This window comes from Cheilinus undulatus, linkage group 14, assembly GCF_018320785.1.
Source record: "Cheilinus undulatus linkage group 14, ASM1832078v1, whole genome shotgun sequence".
Classification (NCBI taxonomy): domain Eukaryota; kingdom Metazoa; phylum Chordata; class Actinopteri; order Labriformes; family Labridae; genus Cheilinus; species Cheilinus undulatus.
In genome coordinates, this window is record NC_054878.1 from 46691635 (window position 1) to 46716903 (window position 25269).

Below are 25269 nucleotides of genomic sequence, written 5' to 3' on the forward strand. Positions count from 1 at the left end.
ACAGAGGTGGCCAACTTTCTGCAGAGTCAATGGCTACAGACCTCCAAACTTCATGTGGCCTTCAGATTAGCTGAAGAACAGTGGTAGAGAGCTTCATGGAATGGGTTTCCATGGCCAAGCAGCTGCATCCAAGCCATACATCACCAAGCGCAATGCAAAGCGTCGGATGCAGTGGTATAAAGCACACCGCCACTGGACTCTAGAGCAGTGGGGACATGTTCTCTTGAATGACCAATCACGCTTCTCCATCTGGCAACCTGATGGACGAGTCTGGGTTTAGCGGTTGCCAGGAGAACGCTACTTGTCTGACAGCATTGTGCCAAGTGTAAAGTTTGGTGGAGGGGGGATTATGGTGTGGGCTTGTTTTTCAGGAGGAGCTGGGCTTGGCCCCTTAGTTCCAGTGAAAGGAATTCTGAATGCTTCAGCATACCAAGAGATTTTGGACAAGTCCATGCTCCCAGCTTTGTGGGAACAGTTTGGGGTTGGCCCCTTCCTGTTCCAACATGACTGTGCACCAGTGCACAAAGCAAGGTCCATAAAGACATGGATGAGAGAGTTTGGTGTGGATCAACTTGACTGGCCTGCACAGAGTCCTGACCTCAACCCCATAGAACACCTTTGGGATGAATTAGAGCAGAGACTAAGAGCTAGGGCTTCTGGTCCATTATCAGTGTGTGACCTCACAAATGCACTTCTGGAGGAATGGACAAAAATTCCCATAAACACACTCCTAAACCTTGTGGAAAGCCTTCCCAGAAGAGTTAAAGCTGTCATAGCTGCACAGGGTGGACTGGTGTCATATTAAACCCTCTGGATTAGGAATGGGATGTCACTTAAGTTCATATGTGAGTCAAGGCAGGTGAGCGAATACTTTTGGCAATATAGTGTACGTTTGGCTCTTGACTCAGGAATGATTGGTTTGTAGATGCCACAGTATTCTTGTTTTTTCATCTCAGTGTTTCTTGATTGTAGATTTGGTTTCCAATATTAGGTTTTTTGTTCTGAACTTGTTCTTAAATAGGACTGCTTGATTGGGACATGGTGCATGCTAATTGCTGTCATGTGGCCCCTTATTTAGACTTCATTTTGTGGTTTTCCCTAACGCCTGTTGATCTTGATTCGAAAGTTTATGGTTCTGAGAAGGTCTTCAGATCATAAGCCCATGATTTGATTCTTGACTTAAGGCTTTCTGGTCTGGGTTTAATCTGGAGTTGGGACCTGTGGGTGATTTCGCACACAACTTGGATGGATGTCAGATGTCTTAACTTTGTGATTTTTGTATTTGTTGCTCATTATCTGAGTTATTGGTTTTGACTAGTTGCTTGATTTGGGACTGGCAGTTCCAGTTAATTATTTGGTATTTGACTCTTCTGTCCAATGGATTTCATTGATAGAGAAATTATTTAGTCTGTATTATTAAGTTTCACAGAACATTATCCAGTTATAGCTACACCTACATTCTGGGATTTAAATCAGTTTTATGAATGTGTTTCCCACATCTGAGTTAAAAGGTGAAATGAATGCATCGTCATGGGTTTGACTAGACCAGTCTATTTCCTGGTACAAACAGGTGGTCTTTCTGGAAGTTCTTTTTGGAGTGTACATTGATGGTGCACAGCTGTCTGAGCAGCAGCTATTACTGCAATAGTCATTTATATGGAAATCATGCATTACTCCATCAGCGCTGACTTCATGCATCTGTGCAAATATCTGGAGGAGAAAATGGTACAAAATTTTCCCTGGAGGAGTTTGAACTCTGAGGTTTGGAAGTCTTTTATCCTGGACACATCTGTGACCTACATGTGAGAGTGCTCCTTTAATTGAAGTTATCAAGCTATACACAGTTTTAAAGTTTTAGGTCATTCTTCACGTTCACCTCCCAGGTTTTCTCTTTCTTGTCTTTTGCTGCCAAGTGGCTGTTTGATCAGTTTTATCTTAATGACCTTTAATTACGTTTTTGTCTGAGCGAGAGCTGGTTTGGCAAAGACACAGAGAGACAAGGAGCAAAATAGATGAGCTCAGACAGCAAATAGCCACCAATGCTTGATGACAAATTCAGTGTGATTAACTCAAAATGTCTTTAATTTATGCTACAGATGTTGTAATTCAGGTCCTGATTCTGCTGTTAACATCTGTATCCAGGCAGGTGTTCATCTCTGTAGTATTTCTGAAAGACACTTCTCATTTAGAGGAGTTTTTGTTGGTGTCTTTAATCAAACTGAATGTAGACCCAGCAGCCACTTTATTAGGTACACCTATTCAGCAGCCTGTTACCACAAATATCTAATCCAGTGATACTCAACATGTGGCTCTGGAGCCACATGTGTCTCTTTTTTGACTATTTGTGGCTGTTTTATTTCTTAAATTGAATATTATTCACCCACTAAACCTTAAAAACAGACACTTTTTGCCCCTTTTCAAATTTTTTGCCACTTTTATCCAATTTTTGTCCTTTTTCACAATTTTTTGCCACTTTTTTCCCATTTAAGCTACCTTTTGCCATTGAAAACCACTAGTTTCCTATTTTTGGCCATTTTTGCCATTTCTTTCTGACTCTTTTATCCCATTTTTGCCATTTTTTCACAATTTCTTTGCCACTTTTTACCCATTTGAGCTAGCTTTTGCGATTAAATTAGACTTTTTCCTATTTTTTGCCACTTCTTTTTGCCACTTCTTCCCATTTTTTGCAACTTTTATCATATTTTTGCCATTTTCCCCATTCAAGCTACCTTTTGCCATTAAATACTACTTTTTCTATATTTTTTTTGCCAATTTTTTGCTACTTTTTCCCATTGAAGCTACCTTTTGCCATTGAATGCCACTTGTTTCCTATTTTGCCACTTCTATTTGCCACTATTCCCATTTTTGCCATTTTTTCCCCCATTTTTGCCTTTTTTTCACCATTTTTTGCCACTTTTGACTGCTTTTGGACCATTTTTTGCCACCCGTAATTTATTTTTTGCCACTTCTCACCCATTTTGCTACTTTCTGACCCTTTTTTCATTTTTTTCTCCCCATTTTCGCCCCTTTTCACCAATTTTTGCTGCTTTTTGACCATTTTTGCCATCATTGACATATTTGTATTGCTACTTCAAGCCGTTGTCACCACTTTTCACCACTTAGATTGTGGCTCTCTGAAAGGTGTTTTTCAACTGTTTGGCCCTTTGGCTTAGCAGGGTTGAGTAACACTGATCTAATCAGTCAATTACAATTTTTCTAAGCAATTTAATGACACATGAAGACATGGCCAAGAAAATGTGCTGAAGATCCGACCGAACATCAGAATGGAGAGAAAAGACATTAAAAGGACTTTGAATGTGTTGCAGACCAAATGGTCCGGTCTGACTATTTCACAAATGGATGATCTCGTAGGATTGTACTTCTTCTTTTAAGATGCAAACAGAGTTTCTTACATAAATGTCTATGTGGAATAATGCTACAGCTTTGCATTCGTTCGTTTTGTTTTAATGCCAGTGTCGGGGAGGGCCTGTTAGCTTTTGTGCATGGCTGTGAGCAACATTAAATGCTTTAATCACCTTCTGGAACAGTGGGGATCCCCAGTCTCAGGAACCATGGGCTGAAAAGTTTTAGTCGGTAGAGCACCTTTGGGAGTTGTTAAAACTTAAGATTCACGTCATAGAAGTGTATCTGATAAATCTGCAGCACCTGTTTGAAGCTTTCTCATTGATTCTCGGGCAACCAGAGCAGTTGGCAGCAAGAAAGATGCACTCTTGAGTAATTTCACAATGAACAACTGCCAGTAACTGCCCCAGAAGACTGGTTGATCAACAGGAGACTACTGAATGCTTCCTATTGAGGTAGCATGGCGGTGGCGCGTACCAACTCTCCATCACTAGCAGCAAAACAAAGCCCTACACTTAGACCAGAACTGACATTCTGTGTATAAGCGACTGCGTCTTTGACTACTGCAAGGAAGCATGCCCACAGAGTCTACATCTTTCTTGATGAAGATCGCCCAGAGAACTGGGCGCTCGGAGACTGAAAGGAGGATGTGGAGGCAGCGATACACCGGCAGCCGGGTGGGAGGGAGGCAGAGATGGCGTTGTGCGAGGAGGCGGAAGTGGGGCAAACGAGCCAGGCTGCAAGCTAGACTAAGACCAGCCTCACACAAACCTACCTTACCGAGCATCTTTCTCACAAATGCCCGCTCCCTCGCCAGTGGGATGGAGGCTGCAGATTTTCCTAACCACTGTTTGGACGACTTTGTTTCCTGCTGCAGAGGAAACTGCCAAACAAAATTTTGTTGCATTTTTTACAATGCAATGACAATAAACTATCTATAAAAAGGATGTCAGACTCAATCACAGCAGGGGCCGAATTTGGGTCTAACCTGAGGGTCTAACTGGGTCAAAATTACCCGTAAACTGTCAACCTCTTCACCACTAAGACCGCTATTATAGGGGAAGAAACGTAACATTATGATAAATGATTTTGAGATTTAAAAAAGTCACAAGTTAAAATCATTGTCTTTAACAGTTGAAGTACTAAAAAAATTAAAATCACAAGTTTAAATAAATAAATATAAGAAAAAAATTCCAAATTATGAGTTTTAAAGGTCAAAAGATGGGATAAAAAATGTAAAATTTTGAATCGATAAGATCAATATTTTGGATTAAAGTTATATTTAGGAGTTGAAAATGTCAAGAAATGAGTGAAAAATTCTAAATCAAGCATTTCGAAGGTAAAAATATGAGATAAAATTCAAAATCAAGAGTTTTCAGTGTCAAAATATGAGATAAAATTAAAAATATTGAGTGAAAAAAGGTCAAAGGATGAGCTAAAAATTTAAGATTTTAAATACAAAAGGTTAATATTTTGATTAAAATTCAAAGTTAGGAGTTGAAAATGTCAAAATGTTAGGTAAAAATCAATTTCATGAGTTTAAAACGTCAAAATATGACTGAAAAATTAAAATTTTGAATCTAAATGGTCAAAATATGTTATTAGAGTCAAAACTATGATTTGGAAAAGGTCAAAATATGATGTAAAAAGTCAAAACCATAACTTTAAGGGCGCTTTCACATCAGGCCCAGTTGTTTCGAACCACGCAGCAGCGCGATTCCTCCCCCTCCCCCTTCCCCCTGCTGGCTTGCTTTCACACAAGCAAGATTGAACCATGCCAGGGCCCACTTGCACCCACTTTACAACCCCACATAGGAGGAGAAAGAAGAAGAAGCTACCATGGCAACCACTGGGGTCATGACCTGAGTGAAGATTATTTTTGTTTTGACCCGGCAAAAAGTCCATCCTGCAGCCATGGATGATTACAATCACTTTTAAGATGCCAGCAACTTCGCTCTTCATATCTGCACATCTACTACAGCTCAGGGGATTAAATGGGCTTGTGCTGCGCAGATACAGCGGTTTTTGAGGTGACAGGAGACTTTTATTGCCTTTGCATCTCCTCTCACTGACTCCAACTTGTGTTCATCTGTAAGGTGAGTCACAACAGACCGTTTATTGGCTGGATTCTGATGATTTCCACCCTTTATTGAGGGAAAATGTGAACAAACTGCCATGCTGTGGAAAGAAGTTTAGTTTTTGCAATGATGTCATAAAGCTGATATGACGCTCTGTCCCGTATCCGAGCGCGGTTGCATTCACGTCTCATCCGAACTGTGCCAGAATCCACTTTAATTGTGCCCGAGACCACCTCCCCAAGTGGGCCGGTTTGTTTGCATTCACACTACCCAAATGAACCAGACTTTGGGCTCGAGTGCACTCAGATCCCGGACCGGGCCCCTAGTGTGAAAGCCACCTAAGTCATAATTGTGATATGCAAATTAGAAAACATAAATTTGTTTTCCTACATTCCAGACTTTTTTATCAAATTAATTGAACTCTTTACTATTTCTAATTCTTATTACTTAACAGGGATATTTTCAATCATCAAGGTTAAGTTTACATTTTTATACTGGGGAAAATCTGCAGACCTCATCCTGGTAGGCCAGTTAGAATAAAAATATGATATGATATGATCTGGTGGGCTGGGTATAAATGTGCCATGGGCCGGATTTGGCCCCCGGGCCTTGAGTTTGACACCTCTGGTCAATATCAGAATCAGAGGAATGTTTCCATCATCTTGCTGGATCCATGTCAGGAAGAGTTAAGGCAGTTCTGAAGGAAAAAGGAGGTCCAACACAGTTGTAGAAAGGTGTACCTAATAAAGTGGCTGGTGCTGGGTGGGCAGAGCCAAGAGTTAAATTTAATGGTTGTAACTTTTGGCCAAAATAATTAGGAAACTCAAAGATTCAATCCACATGAACATGGGTATTTATTTCAAAATGATGGTCAGTAATTTTCTCCTTTAACTGCGTTCACTCCTCCGGTTTATTCTTTCCACCTGTCTCTCTGTAGAGACTACGTTAAATTCTACAATCTCCCTGGTATTTTAACTTAGATTGTATATTAAAGGAAGTCAAACAGGTCTTAAAATCAATAACTCCACAACATCATAATATTTCTGGCTTTGCATACTGAGGTTTTCTAAATCTGAGCTCTTTAGAGGAGCTCTGGCTTCAGGAAATACCTCCATGACTACAACTCCAGTCTGATGTAACTAATTGTGTTTTAAAAGCACAATTACGAATCCATTGGCCTAATTTTTTGAGTTAACTGGAGGGATTTGACCCCCAGCCAGCAGGCATACATGTGAGATCCTAACCTCATCGCTGAAGAACCTGTTTCATGATCTGCTGTGCCAGAATCTGAGTCCAAAGCGCTTTGAGATATTTGCTTTCACTAAAACAAAAGCTCTGGATGAGGGTTGTGCTGGAGTTCAAACAGCAGAGGTTTTTCCCATGATGTCATTGGACCTAATTTCTAATGACCCACAAAACGGGCGCAGAAGCTGGGGGTAGATGCTACGATGGTCCCAGTGGCAGTCTGCAGCCATTTATGAGCTTTGTGTCTGAACCTGCTCTGACTCTGTGACCGCTGTAGACTGTTTATCCATCCGTCCACTCACTGATTGAAAGATTTGTTTGGCATCTAACCTCCGTGGAGTTTTGTTAGTGTTTCATGAAAGCTTTGGCAGCAGAAAGCTTGAGGAGATAACTGACTGTGGGATGAGCAGTGAGGTCATTATGTACATTAGCTCTGCCAAATCTTTATGTAATGCATGACGAGGCTCTTGAATGAAGAAGACCCCCCGCTTTGTAATGATGTAATAATAATGGTTTTTTTTTTCTCCTCAAAGGTCATGGTTCCAGGAAGTATTACCAATGCCTTCCTGGACAACCTGATCCCAGACACTCCTTACTCCGTCTCTGTGTCAGCTATGTACGCCGACGGCGAGGGATCGCCCATCAAAGACACTGGCAAAACACGTAAGTACAACAGCAATCTCAAACCCTGACACTGTATACAATCAGATGACTGAATCATGCCGACTGATGTTTATATCCAGTTTGAGTCAGATGCATAACGGCGCCCTGGCAGCATCTTAATAAGCAGGCTATCAGTGTCAACGTCTGTTTGTGAGCACAGTTCCAGGCAACAGATGATGATATCTCATCATGATTCAGTGATTCAGTACTGCCTCTAAATGTGATTTATAACTGGTGGTCATAATAAAACAAACTGCTTCTACTGTAAATAAACACTGACGGTGAAACCTCATCTAAATGCTGAAATATGAGTTTCCCTTAGTATTAATCATTTCATCTTTATCAGTAATGTCAACGAGCTTCAACTGAATGATGCCACTACTGTTGAAGGTTGGCTAAATGAAATAAATTGTTGGTTTTTTTTAACCCTTGTGCCCTCCTCGGGCATTTTTGGCCATTTTTCTCAAGTTTTTTTTTCTTATTTGTGATCATTTTGTCAGTTTTACAGCTTGAGGCATGAATTTTTACAGGAACTTTTCTTTCCAGTTAAATTTTTGAAATCCAAAATGTTTTACTCTTAAATGTCATTCATACTCTCTCAATGAATTTTGTACCCTCTGGACACCTTTGAGGCAAAAATGTACATGTACAAAAAACTGTTACTGAATCAGCATACATCAATAATTTTTTCTGCTTTTTTTTCATAAATCTCTTTAACAACTTCAGACCTGCTCCAAACTACCAAACATTCAATGATTTTCAAGATTTTAACCCTTTAAATGCCAGTTTGATTATTTGACATATCTTATTTTTCACTACAAAAAACACAAAACATGAATTATTTTCCATAATATTAATAATGGAAAGAAGGGGCTTTGGTGCTTTTGAGAGTCTTGGATGGGTCAGAGATTAGCAACAAAATTGATTTCATTGCCCTTGTATTTTATATAATATTTCATAATATAACGGGCAAAAGTACAAGAATTTGGTGCATGGTCCTACAATGAGTAAATGGTTGAATCTGGTGGAATATGGTAAAAATGTCAAATTTCACTAGATTTCTTCATGTTGAAATGCTGAGATTAAAGTATGCATGATTTTATACTGCAATGACAGTGAGATTAAAAAACCTGGTTTTAATGGAAGTCAGTGGGGGCATTTTTGCCTCGAAGGTGTCAGGAGGGTATTTCTGACATTACGTAAAAAATATTAATTCACTCAAATCAATTTTGTTGCTAATCTTTGACCCATCCAAGACTCTCATCACCCCCAAAGCCCTGTCTTTCTAATATTTATTATTATGGAAAATAATTCACTTTTTCTGTTTTTTTTTTTTTTTTTTTTTTGTAGTGAAAAATAAAATATTTCAGATAATCAAACTGGCATTAAAAGGGTTAAAATTCTGAGAATTATTGAATTATTTCTGTAGTTTTGAGCAAGTCTGAAGTTGTTAAAAAAATTATGAAAAAAGGTAGAAAAAATACTGATGTATGCTGATTTAATGACAATGTTTTTTTAACATGTACATTTTTGCCTCAAAGGTGTCCAGAGGGTGCCCTAATGTTAAAGCTGGCACTACAAAAAATACTAATGCAATAAAAATCGGTTTTGTTGCTAATCTTTGACCCATCCAAGACTCTCATCAGCACCAAAGCCCCGTCTTTCTACTATTTATTATATGGAAAATAATTCACTTTTTCTGTTTTTTTGTAGTGAAAAATAAAATATTTCAAATAATCAAACTGGCATTTAAAGGGTTAAAATCTTGAAAATCATTGAATGTTTGGTAGCTTTGAGCAGGTCTGAAGTTGTTAAAGAGATTTATGAAAAAAAGGTAGAAAAATTATTGATGTATGCTGATTTAATGGCAATTTTTTTGTACATGTAGATTTTTGCCTCGAAGGTGTCCAGAGGGTGGTAAATTTTAGCAGGCACAAGGGTTAAACAAGAAGGATATGCCCTGTCACGGGCCATGTACATGTACTGGTCATGGAGATAAGATAAGATAAGATAAGATAAGGTAAGATAAGATAAGATAAGATAAGATAAGATATTCCTTTATTAGTCCCACATGGGGAAATTCCAATTTACAGAAGCATAAAGTATCAAAGCAGGCCATTGGTGACAGAAACACAATAGAAATAGAGTACAAATAAGAGTAGTGTTGCAAGAGCACTAATAAATACAAAAATATGGAATATAAGGACGTCAACTTACAAATTATAGTATAGTAAATAGTATATACAAACAGTTATGTACAGGTTGGGTATATTACAGATTGGGTGTGGTGGAGATATTAATATGTACACCTATATACACACACACACACACACATATATATATATATATATATATATATATATATATGCAAATGTGTACAGATTATACATATAAATTAGCACAATTACTTGGAGCAGTTTCTGTTGTGGAGTCTGACAGCTGCAGGAAGGAAAGACCTGCGGTACCTCTCCTTCACACACTTGGGGTGTAGCATCCTGTCACTAATGGAGCCCCTTAGTGCAGTGAGTTGTGTTGGAGGGGGTGGGAGTCTTTGTCCATCATGGATGACAGCTTGGCTGTCATCCTCCTCTCCTCCACCTCCTCCACAGATTCCAGAGGGCATCCCAGGACAGAGCTGGCCTTCTTTATAAGTTTGTCCAGCCTCTTTCTGTCAGCTACTGTGATGCTGCTCCCCCAGCAGACCACGCCGTAGAAGATGGCCAAGGCCACAACAGAGTCATAGAAGGTCTTCAGGAGTGCCCCCTGCACCCCAAAAGACCTCAGCCTCCTGAGCAGATAGTCTGCTCTGACCTTTTTTGTTAGGTGAAGTGGTGTTATCAGTCCAGTCCAGTTTATGGTTCAGATGAACACCCAGGTACTTATAAGATGTCACCATCTCAATGTCCCTTCCCTGGATGTTCACTGGTGATGGGGGGGGAGTGGAGGCACCGACGGAAGTCCACAATCAGCTCCCTGGTCTTACCAGCGTTAATCTGGAGGTGGTTCCGCTGGCACCTACCTTGGGTAGAGTGCTGGGAGATCAGAGGAGGGAGCCTGCTGCAGGGCTGACACAGCTGGGGGAGGGGCAGATGTCTCCTCAAACCTACAGAAGTAGGTGTTTAGTTCATCTGCCCACTTTTGATCCCCAGCTGCCTGGGAGTTTGGCTCCTGGGGGCCTGAGATGGTTTTCAGGCCTCTCCAAACTTCCCTGGTGTTGTTCTCCTGCAGCTGTTCCTCCATCTTTTTCCTGTATCTGTCCTACCCCTCCCTGATCTTTCTCCTCAGCTCCTTCTGGACAGTCTTCAGCTCCTCTTTGTTTCCTGACTTAAAGGCCCTCTTCTTCTCCATTAGGAGAGCCTTAATGTCAGGATTAATCCAGGGCTTGTTGTTAGAGAAACACTGTACAGTCCTGGTGGATACGGTGTTCTCCACACAGAAGTTTATGTAGTCCGTGATGCTGTCTGTTAAACTGTCAATGTCCTCCTCATGAGAGTCGCTGAATATTTCCCACACTGTAGTTTCAAAGCAGTCCTTCAGAGCCTCTCCAGCCTCCTCAGACCACTTCTTGACGGTGCGGGACACAGCCGGTAGCCTGTTAACAAGTGGCTGGTATACAGGCAGGAGATAGACCAGATTGTGGTCAGCTCTTCCCAGAGGAGGGAGGGGGGATGAGTTGTATGCCTCTTTGGTGTTGGCATAGAATAAATCCAGTGTTTTATTGTCTCTGGTGGCACATGTGACATACTGGATGAATTTGGGCAGAGTGGAGGACAGAGAGGCAGTAATGTAACTGGAAACTGCATTAATATAATGAAACATGAATACAGAGCCCCTTAGTTTGAACACAATGGTCCACACTTTTTTTTAACTGCTCCACTGACTTCTACATAGGGCTGAATGATTTGCAAAAATAATCTAAAAGCGATTTTTTTCCCCAAATACTGCAATTTAATATGCGATTATTCTTGGGTTATTCTCATGTATTTTTTTTGACAAATTCAAGCAATAAATAACTCCATAAATAAGATCATGTGCACTGAAAACAATGAAATTATCTGCGAATCAATTATTCCATTGTAGCATGAAACTGAATATGAGGGTGCAACAAGCTTTTAAGCTATAAAGGTGGCAGCTGACTGACACTTGAATGTTTGCATAATGTGCTGAAAATCTCTGATGCTGCAAAAATTAGATTTATTAAACTGGCAATTAGACACGTTTGAAGTTAAAGAAATATTGCAGCTTCTGTGATTTGAAAATTGCAGCAGGCCATAATGCGATTTAATCTAGTTTGAGATTAATTGTCTATCCCTTCTTCTACATGGTTCGCCGGGATAAAATAGCTGTCCATGGTCTGTAGTTACAGTCATTTATTAGCCCCAGAGTCTGGAGGAGGATCAAAGAGGTCTAGAATCCAAGGTGCCTGAGGTCCAGTGTTTCCAGTCTCCACAGTCAGTGATGGTTTGGGGTGCCTGTTGGTCCACTGGTCTTTATCAAGCCCAGAGTTCATGCTGTCAGCCGTCTGCCAGGAGATTTTAGAGCCCTTCATGCTTCTGTGTGCTGAGAAGCTTAATGGAGATCCTGATTTCCTTTCCACCGTCCCACAGTTACACTAGAAATACCAGAAACTGGTTTACTGAGTCTGGTGTTTCTGTGTTTGATGGGCAAGCCAACTGGTCTGACCTGAACCTCATAATCTCTAGAACAGTGATATTCAACGTGAGCCACATGTGGCTCTTTTATGTCTTAATTAGAAATATAATGCCCCCAGAAAACCTTAAAAAGGTCATCTTAAGCCTCAGAAATGATCCATTATCAGTTTGTTTCCCATTCTTGTACAGTTTACTTACAGTGTGAGCATTTTTTTATGTTTGTACATTTCCATTGCCTTTAATTGCAATTTCTCCCACTTTTTTGCCACTTTTAATCTATTTGTACAGCTTTTCAAGCCCAAGTGTGCCACTTCTTTTGCCCTTTTTCACTAGTTTTTACTTTTTGGCCTGCCTACTCTATTTGCAGTATTTTCTACTTTTTTGCCTTTTGTTGCCCCTTTTCACCCATTTAAGCTGCCTTTTTCCATTGAATGCCACGTTTGTCCCATTTTTGCCAATTTTGTCCATTTCAGTCTCTTTTCACTCATTTTTTTGCCACATTTTTACAGTTTGTGACTATTTTTGCCACCTGTAACTCATTTTTTTAATCAATTTTGCCACTTTTTCTCCCCATTTTTGCCAATTTCACCCATTTTACCACTTTTTTTTCCCAGTTTCTGCCCATTTTGCCACTTTTGCCCATTTAGGTGTCTTTTCACTCATTTTTGCCACATTTTTACCTTTTTTTTTTTTTTTTTTTACCATTTTTGCCTCCTGTAACTCATTTTTAAATCAATTTTGCCACTTTTGCCCTTTTAAGCTGCCTTTTGCCATTGAATGCCACTTTTTCTCATTTTTGCCCATTTTAGTTACTAGTTTTTTGCCACATTTTAATGTTTTTTGACCATTTTTTTTTTTTTTTTTTTTAATTTTTTTTTATTTCTTTGATTAGGGCAGTGCTTATCAACCAACTTATTCGTAACTAGGGATGGATACCGAATTCGGTACTTTTATAGGCACAGACCGAATTCCATTGGTACTACTGAGTACCGATTCAAGTAAAATCAAACGGTACCATGTTTCGATACCTAAATGCATCCTAGTGACTGCAAGAGAGTGGAAGAGTAGTCAATTTCTCATGCCGGATGCGAGCGTAGCATTGCACGCACGTGAGTAATGATGTCGGTAGCAGCTAACTGAATCTCCTGATCAGCTCCCGCTGTTTCCTGCTCGTTCGCCTCCCTCTTCTCGCTCTCTCGTAGCGAATCCTCACTTTAAATACCGTGATTTCTCCGTTTATCATGTGACTATCAACCATGGAAATATACTAGATAAAGGGATACGTTTGTTCGCTCAGTCACCACACAGAGACTGAATTAAGGCACGATGCGGACTGCCTAGTGGGACCGCGTCCTGAAAGTTGCTCTCCGTCTCTCTAACTTGGCACAGCTGGTGCTGTATGAAACGCTTTGTCAGGATGGATTCAGAGTGATTTTGAAGGAGTGACAGAGCCACAGGCTCGTCCTCGCTGCTTATTTCATCGCAGAATGAATCAATTTGCCACTTTCTGTTAACTTTTGGTAGTAAATACAAATATAACGTAATGGACCCTGTGTGTGACGTTTATGCTTCTGTGTGGGCGGTCACATGACTGATTGATGAGTGAGGAGCAGACTCTGCTCTTACCAGGGAAACATGAAATCTTAGTTTTGTTGGAAAAAGAACTGCATGAGGAAAGAAGATGTGCAGTACATGTAGTTCATGATGAAGGAAGTAGTTTGTTTACTTTCATTTGTAATACTTAAATCAATAAAATTTTATACCTTTTATTTATGTATTTAGTTATTTTGACTCCATCCTCTATTGTTCATTTGTTTTAAACTTTTTCTCTCTCCATGGAACCCAACACACATTTTTCCAAGAGGAGAAATTAGAGGAATAGGAGGTAGTGGGCTGGGTTTTAATTTGTGGAATACAAAGAAAAAACGCTGGGTAGTTATAGTAGTTTAGGTTTTCCATGTTGGAGTAATTTAAAAAAAAAAACTTTTTAAACTTGGATATTTGATAGTGTTTTGATATTGAAAATTCAGAAGTATTGACGTTATCTAACATTTATTAATGCATATTATTCATACTCAAAAGTACCGAAAATGGGTACCGTTGTGTACCGGTATCGGTTCACAGGTACCGGGCATCGGTACCATACCGGTTTAAATGCGAAGGTACCCATCCCTGTTCGTAACACTCGTCAATGTAAATATGCCGGAATTAGCTAAAATTCATCCGTTTGCCACTTCAATTTTTTCAGTTCACCTTTTCTCCCCATATTTGCTACTTTTTCTCCCCATTTTTGCCACTTTGCTGCTTTTTAACCATTTCACCACTTTGTCTTATTTTTATTGCAACTCGAACCCATTTTCACCACTTTTCACCACTTAGACTGTGGCTCTTGCAAAGGTATTTTAAACAGTTTGGCTCTTTGGTTGGGTAACACTGCTCTAGAAGATGAGCGACACCAGACTTAACAATCCAGACCAGGTGAAGGCTGCTATCAGAGCAACCTGGGCTTCATAACACCCCAGCACGACCAAGCACTGAGAGATAAATGAGCAGAGTTTAACAGAAGGTCAACATTTTGGCCAAAAGACTCCTACTCTGAAAGTTTGTAAAGCTTAAATAAGATTTTAGTTGCATGGGATAATCTTTTTTCTGTTGCCGCAGTGCCCCGTGCCGGTCCCAGGAATATGCGGGTGTTTGATGCCACCACCAGCACCCTCACCATCGGCTGGGACCATGCTGAGGGTCCTGTAAGGCAGTACAAGATCGCCTACGCCCCCATGACTGGAGACCCCATCACTGAGTTTGTAAGTAAACTAAGGTCTCAGAAACATCCCCGTTAACCATAAGCTTTAAATCAACCTTTGATTCAGTTTTTTAGTTGAATGTGTCATTTCCAGTGTGTAGAAGTAAATGTTTGTTTGTTTTAATCTATCCTGGCTTGTAGGCCTCTTCCAGCACTGAATGGACCTGAGCCTTCAGCGGTCACTGAAATTATTGAATCAATCCAAATCACACATTTACAACTCTACAATATTCCTCAGTGTTATAAAAAGCCAAAGAAGTAGAACCATATTTATTACATTATTCTGCATTAGAATCCAAAAACTCAAGCTAATTTCATCGCCTCCACCCACCACATTTGCAAGTTTAATGATCCATCCAGATCAGGGTTTGTGTTTTGTTTTGGATAATGTTAGAGATAACTAAACATAAGTACTCTCATTTTGCATGATGTCAAACTCAAACTATGCAATGAAGTCACGTCTTAGGATTCCCTCGACTCTTTCCTGTCATAAATCATTTATTAGTTAGACTCATTACAGTTTCTGTAAAACAAACATGATTATTGGGGCCATAATGTTATTAATAGTCCTGAATAATGAGCTGGAGCGGTGATGGAGGGTGCAGAGGGTCCAGCTGTGCCCCCCCCCCCTCCTCTGGTTAGCGTAGCACCTGCTCTGTATGAGTCAGCTAACTGCAGCAGAGGGTGTCATGAAAGGATATCTGACTGGGAAAGTTAGGCGTTCATAAGTGCATGCAATTATTATAATTTAGCATCTGTAACTCATGGAGCAGGTTTGTGTTTGTACACAGAATCCTGAAGCCAACTGAGCTGCAATGATCTGCTTCAGGTCAGTGGCTAAATTATTCCTTCATGCTTGTTAAAGGTTACTCAGCTAAAGGACTGGAAAACAAATCTTCAGGCCTGGATGATGAAACTGGAAATCCACCATTTAAGCATTTTATAACACCAACAAATCTCTCTAATTTTACACTAATCTACCCCAAATCAACTCAGTGTGTGATGGACCATAAAATCTGGTTAAAGACTACCTGTTTGTGTCTGAAAAGTTGGCTGCATCCTAAACACAGATGCATTTACCAGTTAAAACCTGACACATGAGTGCCAGACTGCAGAGTTCAAGCAGCAATTACATTTGTGGCAAAACATACTGCCCTGCTCGACCTGCTCCGTGCTGAATTTATGCACAGTGCAAAAATGCACGTAGATCCATTTTGCAATGAATAGTACAATGTATGACGAGTGTTCCTGTCTGATTTTTATTTTTTCAAGTGTTTTGTGTCCCACTTTAAACCTAATTTGACTTTAAATTCATAACATATCAAGAAACACTTATACAGTAATATTAACCCCTTTATGTGCCAAAGTCGTAAAATTGCGTCAAGCAACATTGCTGAATTAAACAGGCTCTAGCTGCAAATATGGTGCCTAATGTTGTTACTACTTTACACCAGGAGATGGTGGTCATGAGTAGCTTCAATCCCAGCAGTATTTGTGGGTGTGTTTCTATTCAAAGTTTTGGAGAGTGAGAGTTTTGAAGGACCCACCCCTGGTTGAGGAGACCAGGAAGCGGTGGTTGTAGTTGGACCGTAACGCAGAGAAAGAAAGTGAATTGTAGTGAGAATACTCACAATGCTGGGAGGAATAGAGGAATATTCACCCTCTGACATGACGTTCAGTCGTCAGGTGAAACCATGGGTGAGACTGACGGTGCGCCTGTAAGCACCGACAGCTTGTCCGTGCACCATGATAGTCCACAAAGCAGCATCCATGCCCTGTTAGAAGCCGTGGGAGAAAACGCACAGCCAATGGCGGTGGAGTCCGCCTGGTGATGTCAGAATATGCAAATTGGATGAGTGAATTTACTCCCATCACAAACTTTGGGTCATACTGAAGATTTTTCTCATTTACATTATGCCTTTTTGAAATCTTGATATCAAAATTGAATATTTTTTTGAAAAAACTCTGGCGCCAAAGAGTTAACGACAGTTGGGTCATGTTTAGCAAAGTTTTGACTTCCCCACCATAAAAACTAAATGTCAGGATTGATTAATACAAAAGCATAATTGTAGAAAAACTTTATCATTGCAGTTTTATCCACTTGTGGAGACGACTCTGGTAGATGTCTTTAAGGGGAGAGAGGGCAGAGCCAACAACCCCCTCTAATCTTACCGGTGTCTGGTCTGCTCTGTATATGGTGTAGCCTGCTAGCTCCACGGCTAGATTGGGAATCTTTTCATGCAGCCAGATCTCTGTTATCATAGAGACACAGTCGTCCAAGCAGTGGCTAGAAATCTGCAGCCTTATGTTGTCCATCTTGTTGGTGAGGGAGTGCTCATTTGTGAGAAAGATGCTCAGTACAGCACATTTGTGCAAGAGTACCTTGCTGCAGACAAGATGGCCGACATACATCCAATCCATACCGGAAGTCTCTACAGGAAGTCTGTACGTCTAAGGTTAGGCTTAGGCATTAAAACCTGAGTGGTTAGGTTCAGGGTAAGGCAGTGGAGAAGGTGATATGTTTGAGATCCAGCACCAAGGGTTAGGCTTAGGTGCGAAAAAGACTGACAAACACTGGCAGCTGAGTCCAACAGAAAAAGAAACTTCCGCTTGGGACTTCCGGCATGGATTGGATGTATAGCGTCGGCCATCTTGACTGCAGTTGGGTCCCTCTCAGTTTGTGTGGGGCTGCTCTTAGCCTAGCCTGCAGCCCAGCTTGTTTGCCCCGCTTCTTCCTTCTCGCAAAGTGCCATCTCTGCCTCCTTCCCGACTGGCTGTAGGTGTCGTGCTGTCTCCGTGTCCTCCTCCTAACATCTTCTGAGCACTCCGTTCTCTGGATAATCTCAGGAAAGATGTGAACTCCGTGGGCACTCATTAGGAAGCATTCAGTGGTCTTCTGTTGATCAGGCAATGTTCCATGGCAGTTACTGGCAGTTGTTGTTAGCTTTTAAGCTAGCCAGGAGCTGTAGTTGAGACCAAGGTCTTCTGTTTCATCTTTTTTTGTGTTTTTCATGATGGAAATTTCCCGTTCTTTCTCTCAAAGGTGTCCTGGAATATCTAACTTCTTTGCTGTCATAGGTTTCAACGTACAGTATGTGAAATAACTCTACAGTTCCAAGATATAATTCAAGAGTGTATCTTTCTTGCCGCCAACGGCTCTGACCAGATAAATAATGATGGATTCATGTTTCAGTAATGCTAAAAAATGTCTATAAAATCAGTGAGGATGAGATGTTTCTGTCATCAAGTGATGGAAAAATTCAATAAAAACTTGCATTAGGCCCAGATGCTCCCAAACAGCATTAATGAGTAGTTCCACTTAACATTTACACGCACTGTAAGAGAAAACAACAGAACACAAACAGATGAAATAGCTGCTTTAGTATGTCTTTACAGACTTCTCTGTGATCCTCAGTGTTCTCTGTACAATCTATCAAACAGTCATTATCGTTCAGAAGTTCCTCTGTGTCTGCAAACATGTGACTCTGTGTTGTTTGGATCTCCAGACTACAGTTCCAGGAAACAGAAACAACGCCATGCTGCAGAATCTGTTCCCCGACACCCCGTACAACATCACTGTGGAGGCCATCTATGCCGACGGCCCCGGAGGGTTGCTCAATGGGAACGGACGCACAGGTGAGGCAGAATGCACCTGAGACAACAAAAGCAAAACTAAACAGGCATTATATAGATCAGGGGTTCTCAACCTTTTCAGCCCATGACCCCCAAAATAAAGGTTCCAGAGACTGGGGACCCCCACTGTACCTGAAGGTGGCTGAACACGGCCATGCACAATAAAGAATAGTCATGTGGAGACAAGGCCGTCCATTGGGGGGGATAAATGGGAGAACTCTCTGGGGCCCAGCCAAGGGGGGCCAACAAAAGCATGGTCCATCGTAAAGTTAAGCTGTGGTATATGCTTATCAAAGAAACAAATATAGCAAGTAGTGCTCTTAAAAATATAAATCCTTTTGATAAAAACAGAATTAAAGTACATTAAAAATAGCTAAATGGCGTAATAATGAAAAAAAAAGTAGAAAAAGTGGTGATGTTGGATTTTTAAAGTAACAGAAATGGGTTAGAAGTGCCAAAAATTAGATAGAAGTGGCAAAATAACCAAAACAATGGCAAAAATGGGTTAAAGTGGCAAAAACGAGCATGTCAAGTGGTTAAAGGGATTAAAAAGTGGCTGAAATGGTGTTAAAGTGCCAAAAATAGGTGGAAATTTGGTGAAATGGGATGAAAAATTGATATAAACTGGCAAAAAGGGTTAGCTGAGGCAGAAATTGGAAGAAAAGGGTGAAACTGGAAAAAATGGGCCGATCAAATTGTGAAATGTGGTGTAAAAAAAGGTAAAGAGGGGTTAATAGTGGCAATAATGGGACAACAGAGCCAACAATAGGCAGAGAGTGGCAAGATTTGGTTTAGAAGTGGCAGAAACAGGCAGAAAAAAGTGATGGGGGCGTTTAAAAATTGAGAAAAATTGGGTTGTAAGTGGCAAAAATATGTTAAAATTTGGCAAAATTGGTGTAAAGTGGCAACAGTGTAATTTAAAAATATTCGTAGTTTTTTAAGACCCCATCTCTGTGTCTTGCAACCCCCAGTAGTGTCCTGACCCCAAAGTTGAGAACCCCTGATATAGATGGCTGTAGAAAAAGCATTTCACATGGACAAAAGTATTTGGCGGCTTGACCATTCCACAGACAGACAAAAGATGCACAAAAAAAATCAAGGTGCACAAAGGCAAATAGTGACCCAGATTACTGAGACCCATGACTGAGATAAGAAGGACTTTTTGAGATGTAATTGTTACAATTATTAGTTACTAAATCAAAATCAATAATATTTCAGTGCTTTTGTGATCACCGAGCTGGCCAGTGACTTTAAGGAGGCCACTGTGGCATGTTTTTATATCATATACTTATGGATCTGGACCAAAACTGATTTCAAACATTCACACGACTAATAAAACGTCTTCAGCAGCTTTCTCCATAAAAAGGTTTGAAATGTAAAAGTTGCTCAAGCTTGCTATAAAATATTTACAAGAGAACTTCTGATCACTGAGTTTTCCTGCTGGATTGAATCTGTGAAATATTTGTTTCGGCTTGCTTACGCTGAGCTTCCTGCTCCTGATTCAACAATAAAACGGCCAAACAGCCCCCCAGAGAGGAATCAGTGCAGTGAAAATAAATTCAGTAGACATGGATCAGACAACACTGCCAACACGTGTTAGCTTCATACGTTTAAAACTTTGGAATCACACGGCAGCTGAGCGGCGGTTTACTGGTCAGCAGGAGCTTCAAATGTACAGACAGAAGAATCCGGACCTGACAGGACTGTGGGTCCGGATTTATCAGTGGATAGACTAAAATATGAACACATGCATCTGATACCAATATTGATTTTTATCAACAGATGTAAGGGAAGTTGCCCATTTTAGTTGCTCTTTACTTATTTTTTTTGCCACTTGTGGACCGTTTTTGTCACCTGTAACTCATTTTTTTTTAGCACATGTCACCCATTTTTGTTACTCAATGCCCTTTTTTACCACTTTTCTCCCAGTGTTTGCCCCTTTTTTCCTATTTTTGCATCTTCTCACCCATTTAATCTGCCTTTTGCAATCAAATGCCACTGTTGCCCATTTTCCCGCCTTTTTTTCTGATTTTTGCCCATTTTTCCCACCTTTTTTTATTTTGCCCATTTTCCACCTTTTTTTCTGATTTTTGCCCATATTTCCCACCTTTTTTTATTTTGCCCATTTTCCACCTTTTTTTCTGATTTTTGCCCATTTTCACACCTTTTTTCTGATTTTTTTTTTTCATTTTTCCCATAATTTTTCCTTATTTTTGCCCATTTTTCCCATCTTTTTTCTGATTTTTGCCACTTTAGGACAATTTTTGCCACCTTTAACTCATTTTTTGCTACTTCTCACTCATTTTTGCCACTTTTCCCTCAGTGTTTGCCCCTTTTTGCCTATTTTTTGCCACTTCTCATTTAAGCTGCCTTTTGCAATTAAATGCCACTTTTTGACAATTTTTTGCTACCTTTAACTTATTTTTTGGTCACTTCTCACCCATTTTTGCCACTCTGCCCTTTTTCAGCACTTTTCTCCCAGTGTTTGCCACTTTTCACCACTTAGATTGTAAGCTCCTCTTACAATTTGGCTCTTTGGTTGAGCAGGGCTGAGTAACGCTGGTGTAAAATATAATTTTATATTAACAATATTATCAGTATGTTTGAACACAAGACAGAAGGATATTGATTATTGTTTTATTTCTGGGGTGTGAAAAATTATTTTTTGCAAATATGACCTTTAGGTTGTCAAAAACTGATATTTTTATGTTAAAATTTGTGCAGGATTGCCAAATACTCAAGTTTAAAACTTTATAGACTTTATGACTGTATGCATTTTAGGCATTGGTTTTTGTATGATTTATATCCCTTTTTGTTGGGATTAAACAGGATTTAAAATAAAAGTAAATTATTCATCTTCAAGCATCAGATTCCCTTTAACAGTCCTACCTGGAAAGATTAACAAGGTTGATCAAATATTTCTAAAATATCAAAGTTCATCAAATTTTGCCTCACAGTTGTGACTCTCACATAGTCTACAGGGACAACTCTGTTGTTTTTCAAGATTTATTTTTGAGAGCAAAAGAGAGTGAGGTGTGAAACCCAGACTGTGTATGTGGGGTGGTCTGAGGCCATCCGGGCTGGATTGTCTTTGTTGTTGCTGACTCGTATCTTTCTCCGTCACAGTTGGCCTGCTGAGTCCCAGAAACCTCCGTATCTCAGATGAGTGGTACACCCGGTTCAGAGTGGCCTGGGATGCCGTGCCAGCTCCTGTCCAGGGTTACAGACTTTCCTACTCTCCTGCAGGTGAGATGATACATCACATCAACACATCCATACAGTTTATGATCTCTCTGAACATCACTGCACATACCTGGACAGGTAAAAAACTTCATACCTGTACACCTCTACTGTTCAGAGTCAAATATTCCAAAATGCTACTTTAGTATTTCCTTTATTGGCTACTTCTGCATCAGTGTTAGTCATCAGCCAAAATTATTCCAGTAGTTTCTAAAAATAAATCAAAGAGAAGGCATATTTATCGCTTATTTCAGGTAAATGTGATCCTCATGCTCTGCCTTAACTGGAGTAAAGGTGAAACTGATTTTCTCTGGAACTACTTCTCAGCTCTAACACTACTGAACTGATTGTGTGCAGTGATTATTTTGTGTCTGCAAAAAAGCTACCTGGATAGAGATGTGACGCTTCTACAGACTGTAAATGTGTGTTTAGTCTGATTGTTGCACAGCTGTCAGGTGTATTTTCCTCCTTTTTAATCCGTGTGCTGTTGTTGTGTTTCTCAGGCTCTCAACAACCACCCATAGATATGTTTGTGGGCGACGTGACCTCTTACACTCTGCACAACCTGCAGCCTGGAACCACCTACGATGTCAAAGTGGTCGCTCAGTACACCGGAGGCACGAGTGGGCCACTCCCCGGGCAGGGAACAACACGTATGTACACATGAACACATTTATCAAAATCAGGATCTTAAAGTGACACACCAAGACCATGATCTCTGCGAAAGCTTAGATTATTTATAGCCAACCCTCAAAGCTCTTCACCAACACACCAGGTAGACTGTTTCACATCTCCATGGTGAGGAAAATATCTGAAATACATTTGGCTAACACCCCATAGATCAGTGGTTTTCAAACCTTTTCCCCCAAGGCACACCTAAGGTTAAGCCAAAATCTCAAGGCACACCATATTCATATCAATACAAAATAGACTTTTTAAATAATATAATAGTCAAGGTGGCCCATAAGGGGGATAAAGGGGAGCGGTTTCTGGGGCCCAGAAAACTGGGGGTGACAGAAGTGGGCAAAAGGTGCCTGAAAGGTGGTAAAAATTTGTTAAAGTGATGATAAAACATGGCGAAATTGGGTGAAAAGTAGCAAGACAAAGTCAAAAATGGTTAACAATTAACCCAAAAAAATTGGTTAATAGTGGCAAACATGTTGAAAGTGTCAAAAAGGTGATAAAAATGGGTTACAAGTGTCCAAAAGGGTTAAATGTTGTAAAAAGGTTGTTAAAATGGTTTAAAAGTGATTAAAAGGGGGCAAAATAAGGCAAAAAAGTGGCCAAACAAAAGCAAAGTGAGTGAAAATTAGCAAGAAGGTGGCAAAAATGGGTTTAAAGTGTCAAAAAGGTGGCAAAATAGGTTACAAGTGGCAGAAAAGTGGCCAAAAAAGGGTTAAAGTTGCTAAAATGTGGTAAAAGTTAGGAAAAAATTGGCAAAAAAAAATGTCCAAATAATAGCAAAAGTAGGCAAAAACCATCAAAAATGTAGCAAACATGGGTTAAATGTGGCAAAAAGTTCCAAAAAAATTGAAAAAAATGGGTCAAAAGTATTTTTAAAAAGTTGCAAAATTGCAAAAAACAGCAACAGTAGTTTAAGTTGCCAAAATTAGTGGCAAAATGGGTAGAAAAATTGGTTAAAAGTAGCATGAATAATGATAATTTCAAGTCAATAATAGCTTGCCAAATGAGGTAACTGTTAGCCAGGATGCTAGCACCAATGCTACTGATCCAACACACACACTCATTTATAAATCACAGCTGGGGAGGGTCTATTCTCTGGGTTTTTTCAGGGGTCCAGCCAGATTCCCAAGGCACACCTAGACTTGTGTCACAGCACACTAGTGTGCCTTGCCACACCATTTGAGAATCACTGCCATAGATCATGGGTGTCAAACTCAAGGCCCGGGGGCCAAATGCGGCCAATGGTGCAGTTTTAACCGGCCCTCAAGATCATTTCATATCTTAATTAGAACTGGCTCACCTGAATGAGGTCTGCAGATTTCCTCTAGTGTAAAAATGTAAATTTAACCTTGAAGATTAAAAAAAAAAAATCCTTGTTGAGTCATAAAAATCTGAAAAAGTAGAGATTAGAAATAGTCAAGAATAAGGGAAAGAAATTAATTTGTGTTCTCATTTTATATTTTCATTTTGCATCCCAAGATTATGACTGAGACTTTTTTCATATTTTGACCTTATGAATCTATAATTTTGACCTTTTCTCTCATATTGTGACCTTTAAAACTCCTAACTTTAACTTTTAATCCCATATTTACATTTTTTTTAACTCCAGATCGAGAATTTTATCTTATATTTTGACTTTTAAACCCATGATTTTAAGTCTCTGTCTCATATATTTGCCTTTCAAAAACCTTATTTTGATTTTTATTTTGTATTTTGACCTTTAGGACTTATAAAGTTGACTTTTTATCTCATGTTTTTGAGCCTTTAACTTATTTATTTATTTATTTAGCATTTATTTGACATGGACACACAGTAACACTGATGCTGTGATATTTAATCGTTTTGACTTTTTTGTTTTTCTTTTTTTTTTTTAATCTTAAAATCCTTATCATCACTGTTTAATTTCCCTATAATTCATTACCTGTGACATGGTTGACAGGTTTTGGTTAAATCTTGACCCTGTTAGGCCCTCAGGTTAGACCTAAATCTAGATTTCGGCCCCTGCTGTGACTGAGTTCAACACCCCTGCCATAGATGGTGTTTGGAAAGGGCAGAACCTTGTAAATCAAACTAAAGAGTGATTGCATGAAATCCTATCTGCCACAGTCACTATGGACCAATCAGAGCAACTAAACATACACAGTAGCAGGTGTGCACAGCTGCTAAGCTGTAATCTACATCATGAAAGCTCAACAGGCAGCCTTGTCCTACCAATCCAAGACTCTTCATTATCAGTGGAGCCAGATGGTAAATTAAACTATTCCCAGAGTCGGTCAGGAGAAGAGCAAAAACATCTTTCAGTGTGTTTCTTTGCTCTTCTTTGAATAAAGAAAGGCTGTCCAGTTTTGAACTGGTGCTTTAGCAGCACCCATGTTAACCACACCTGAGCTACTACCTCTTCCTCCTTAAACAGTGCTGATTAGTCTGATCAGTCTGATCTGGAATGATTGTTTCAGCTGGAGATGGATCTGTGTGATGACAAGCACAGAATCAGGACAGTCCATCGGCTCTACGATGACACAAAAACTCTGTAACAGAGGCACACAGTCTCTGTGTTCCTACTCACTAGGATGAAATTCCTTTGAGTGTGTTAAAGTGCTTTATATTCCTGGAATCTACAACAGGCAAAGGTTATTAAGCCAACAAATCATAATTATTAAGAATTACCGATGAATATTTAGTGGGAGAGCCGACTTTGGACAGTAACCCCAGGCCTGTGTCAGATTTAAAAAAGAGAAGAAGAAAGGACTAAGAAGTGCTGCGATAACTCGCCTGCTTTTATCTAAAAACTCTACATTTGAAACTTGATAATAAAAAGTTGGCCGTTCCTATTATGGTGTAATAAAACATTTGAAAATGATTTAATGTTAGAGCATGTTGTACAAAAAATAGGGATGCAGCGATCATC

At 39.8% G+C, this 25269-nt stretch overlaps 1 protein-coding gene across 3 annotated transcripts in view; it reads left to right on the forward strand.

Moving 5' to 3' along the window:
- Positions 1 to 25269, forward strand: part of col12a1b (collagen, type XII, alpha 1b) — a 276137-nt gene that overhangs the window by 178680 nt on the left and 72188 nt on the right. For all 3 annotated transcript variants that reach the window (XM_041805206.1, XM_041805207.1, XM_041805208.1), the window contains 5 exons: positions 7220 to 7349; positions 14663 to 14805; positions 18311 to 18440; positions 21564 to 21683; positions 22181 to 22330. In XM_041805206.1, coding sequence (XP_041661140.1) covers positions 7220 to 7349; positions 14663 to 14805; positions 18311 to 18440; positions 21564 to 21683; positions 22181 to 22330 — 673 coding nt within the window. The remainder of the gene's footprint in view (positions 1 to 7219; positions 7350 to 14662; positions 14806 to 18310; positions 18441 to 21563; positions 21684 to 22180; positions 22331 to 25269) is intronic.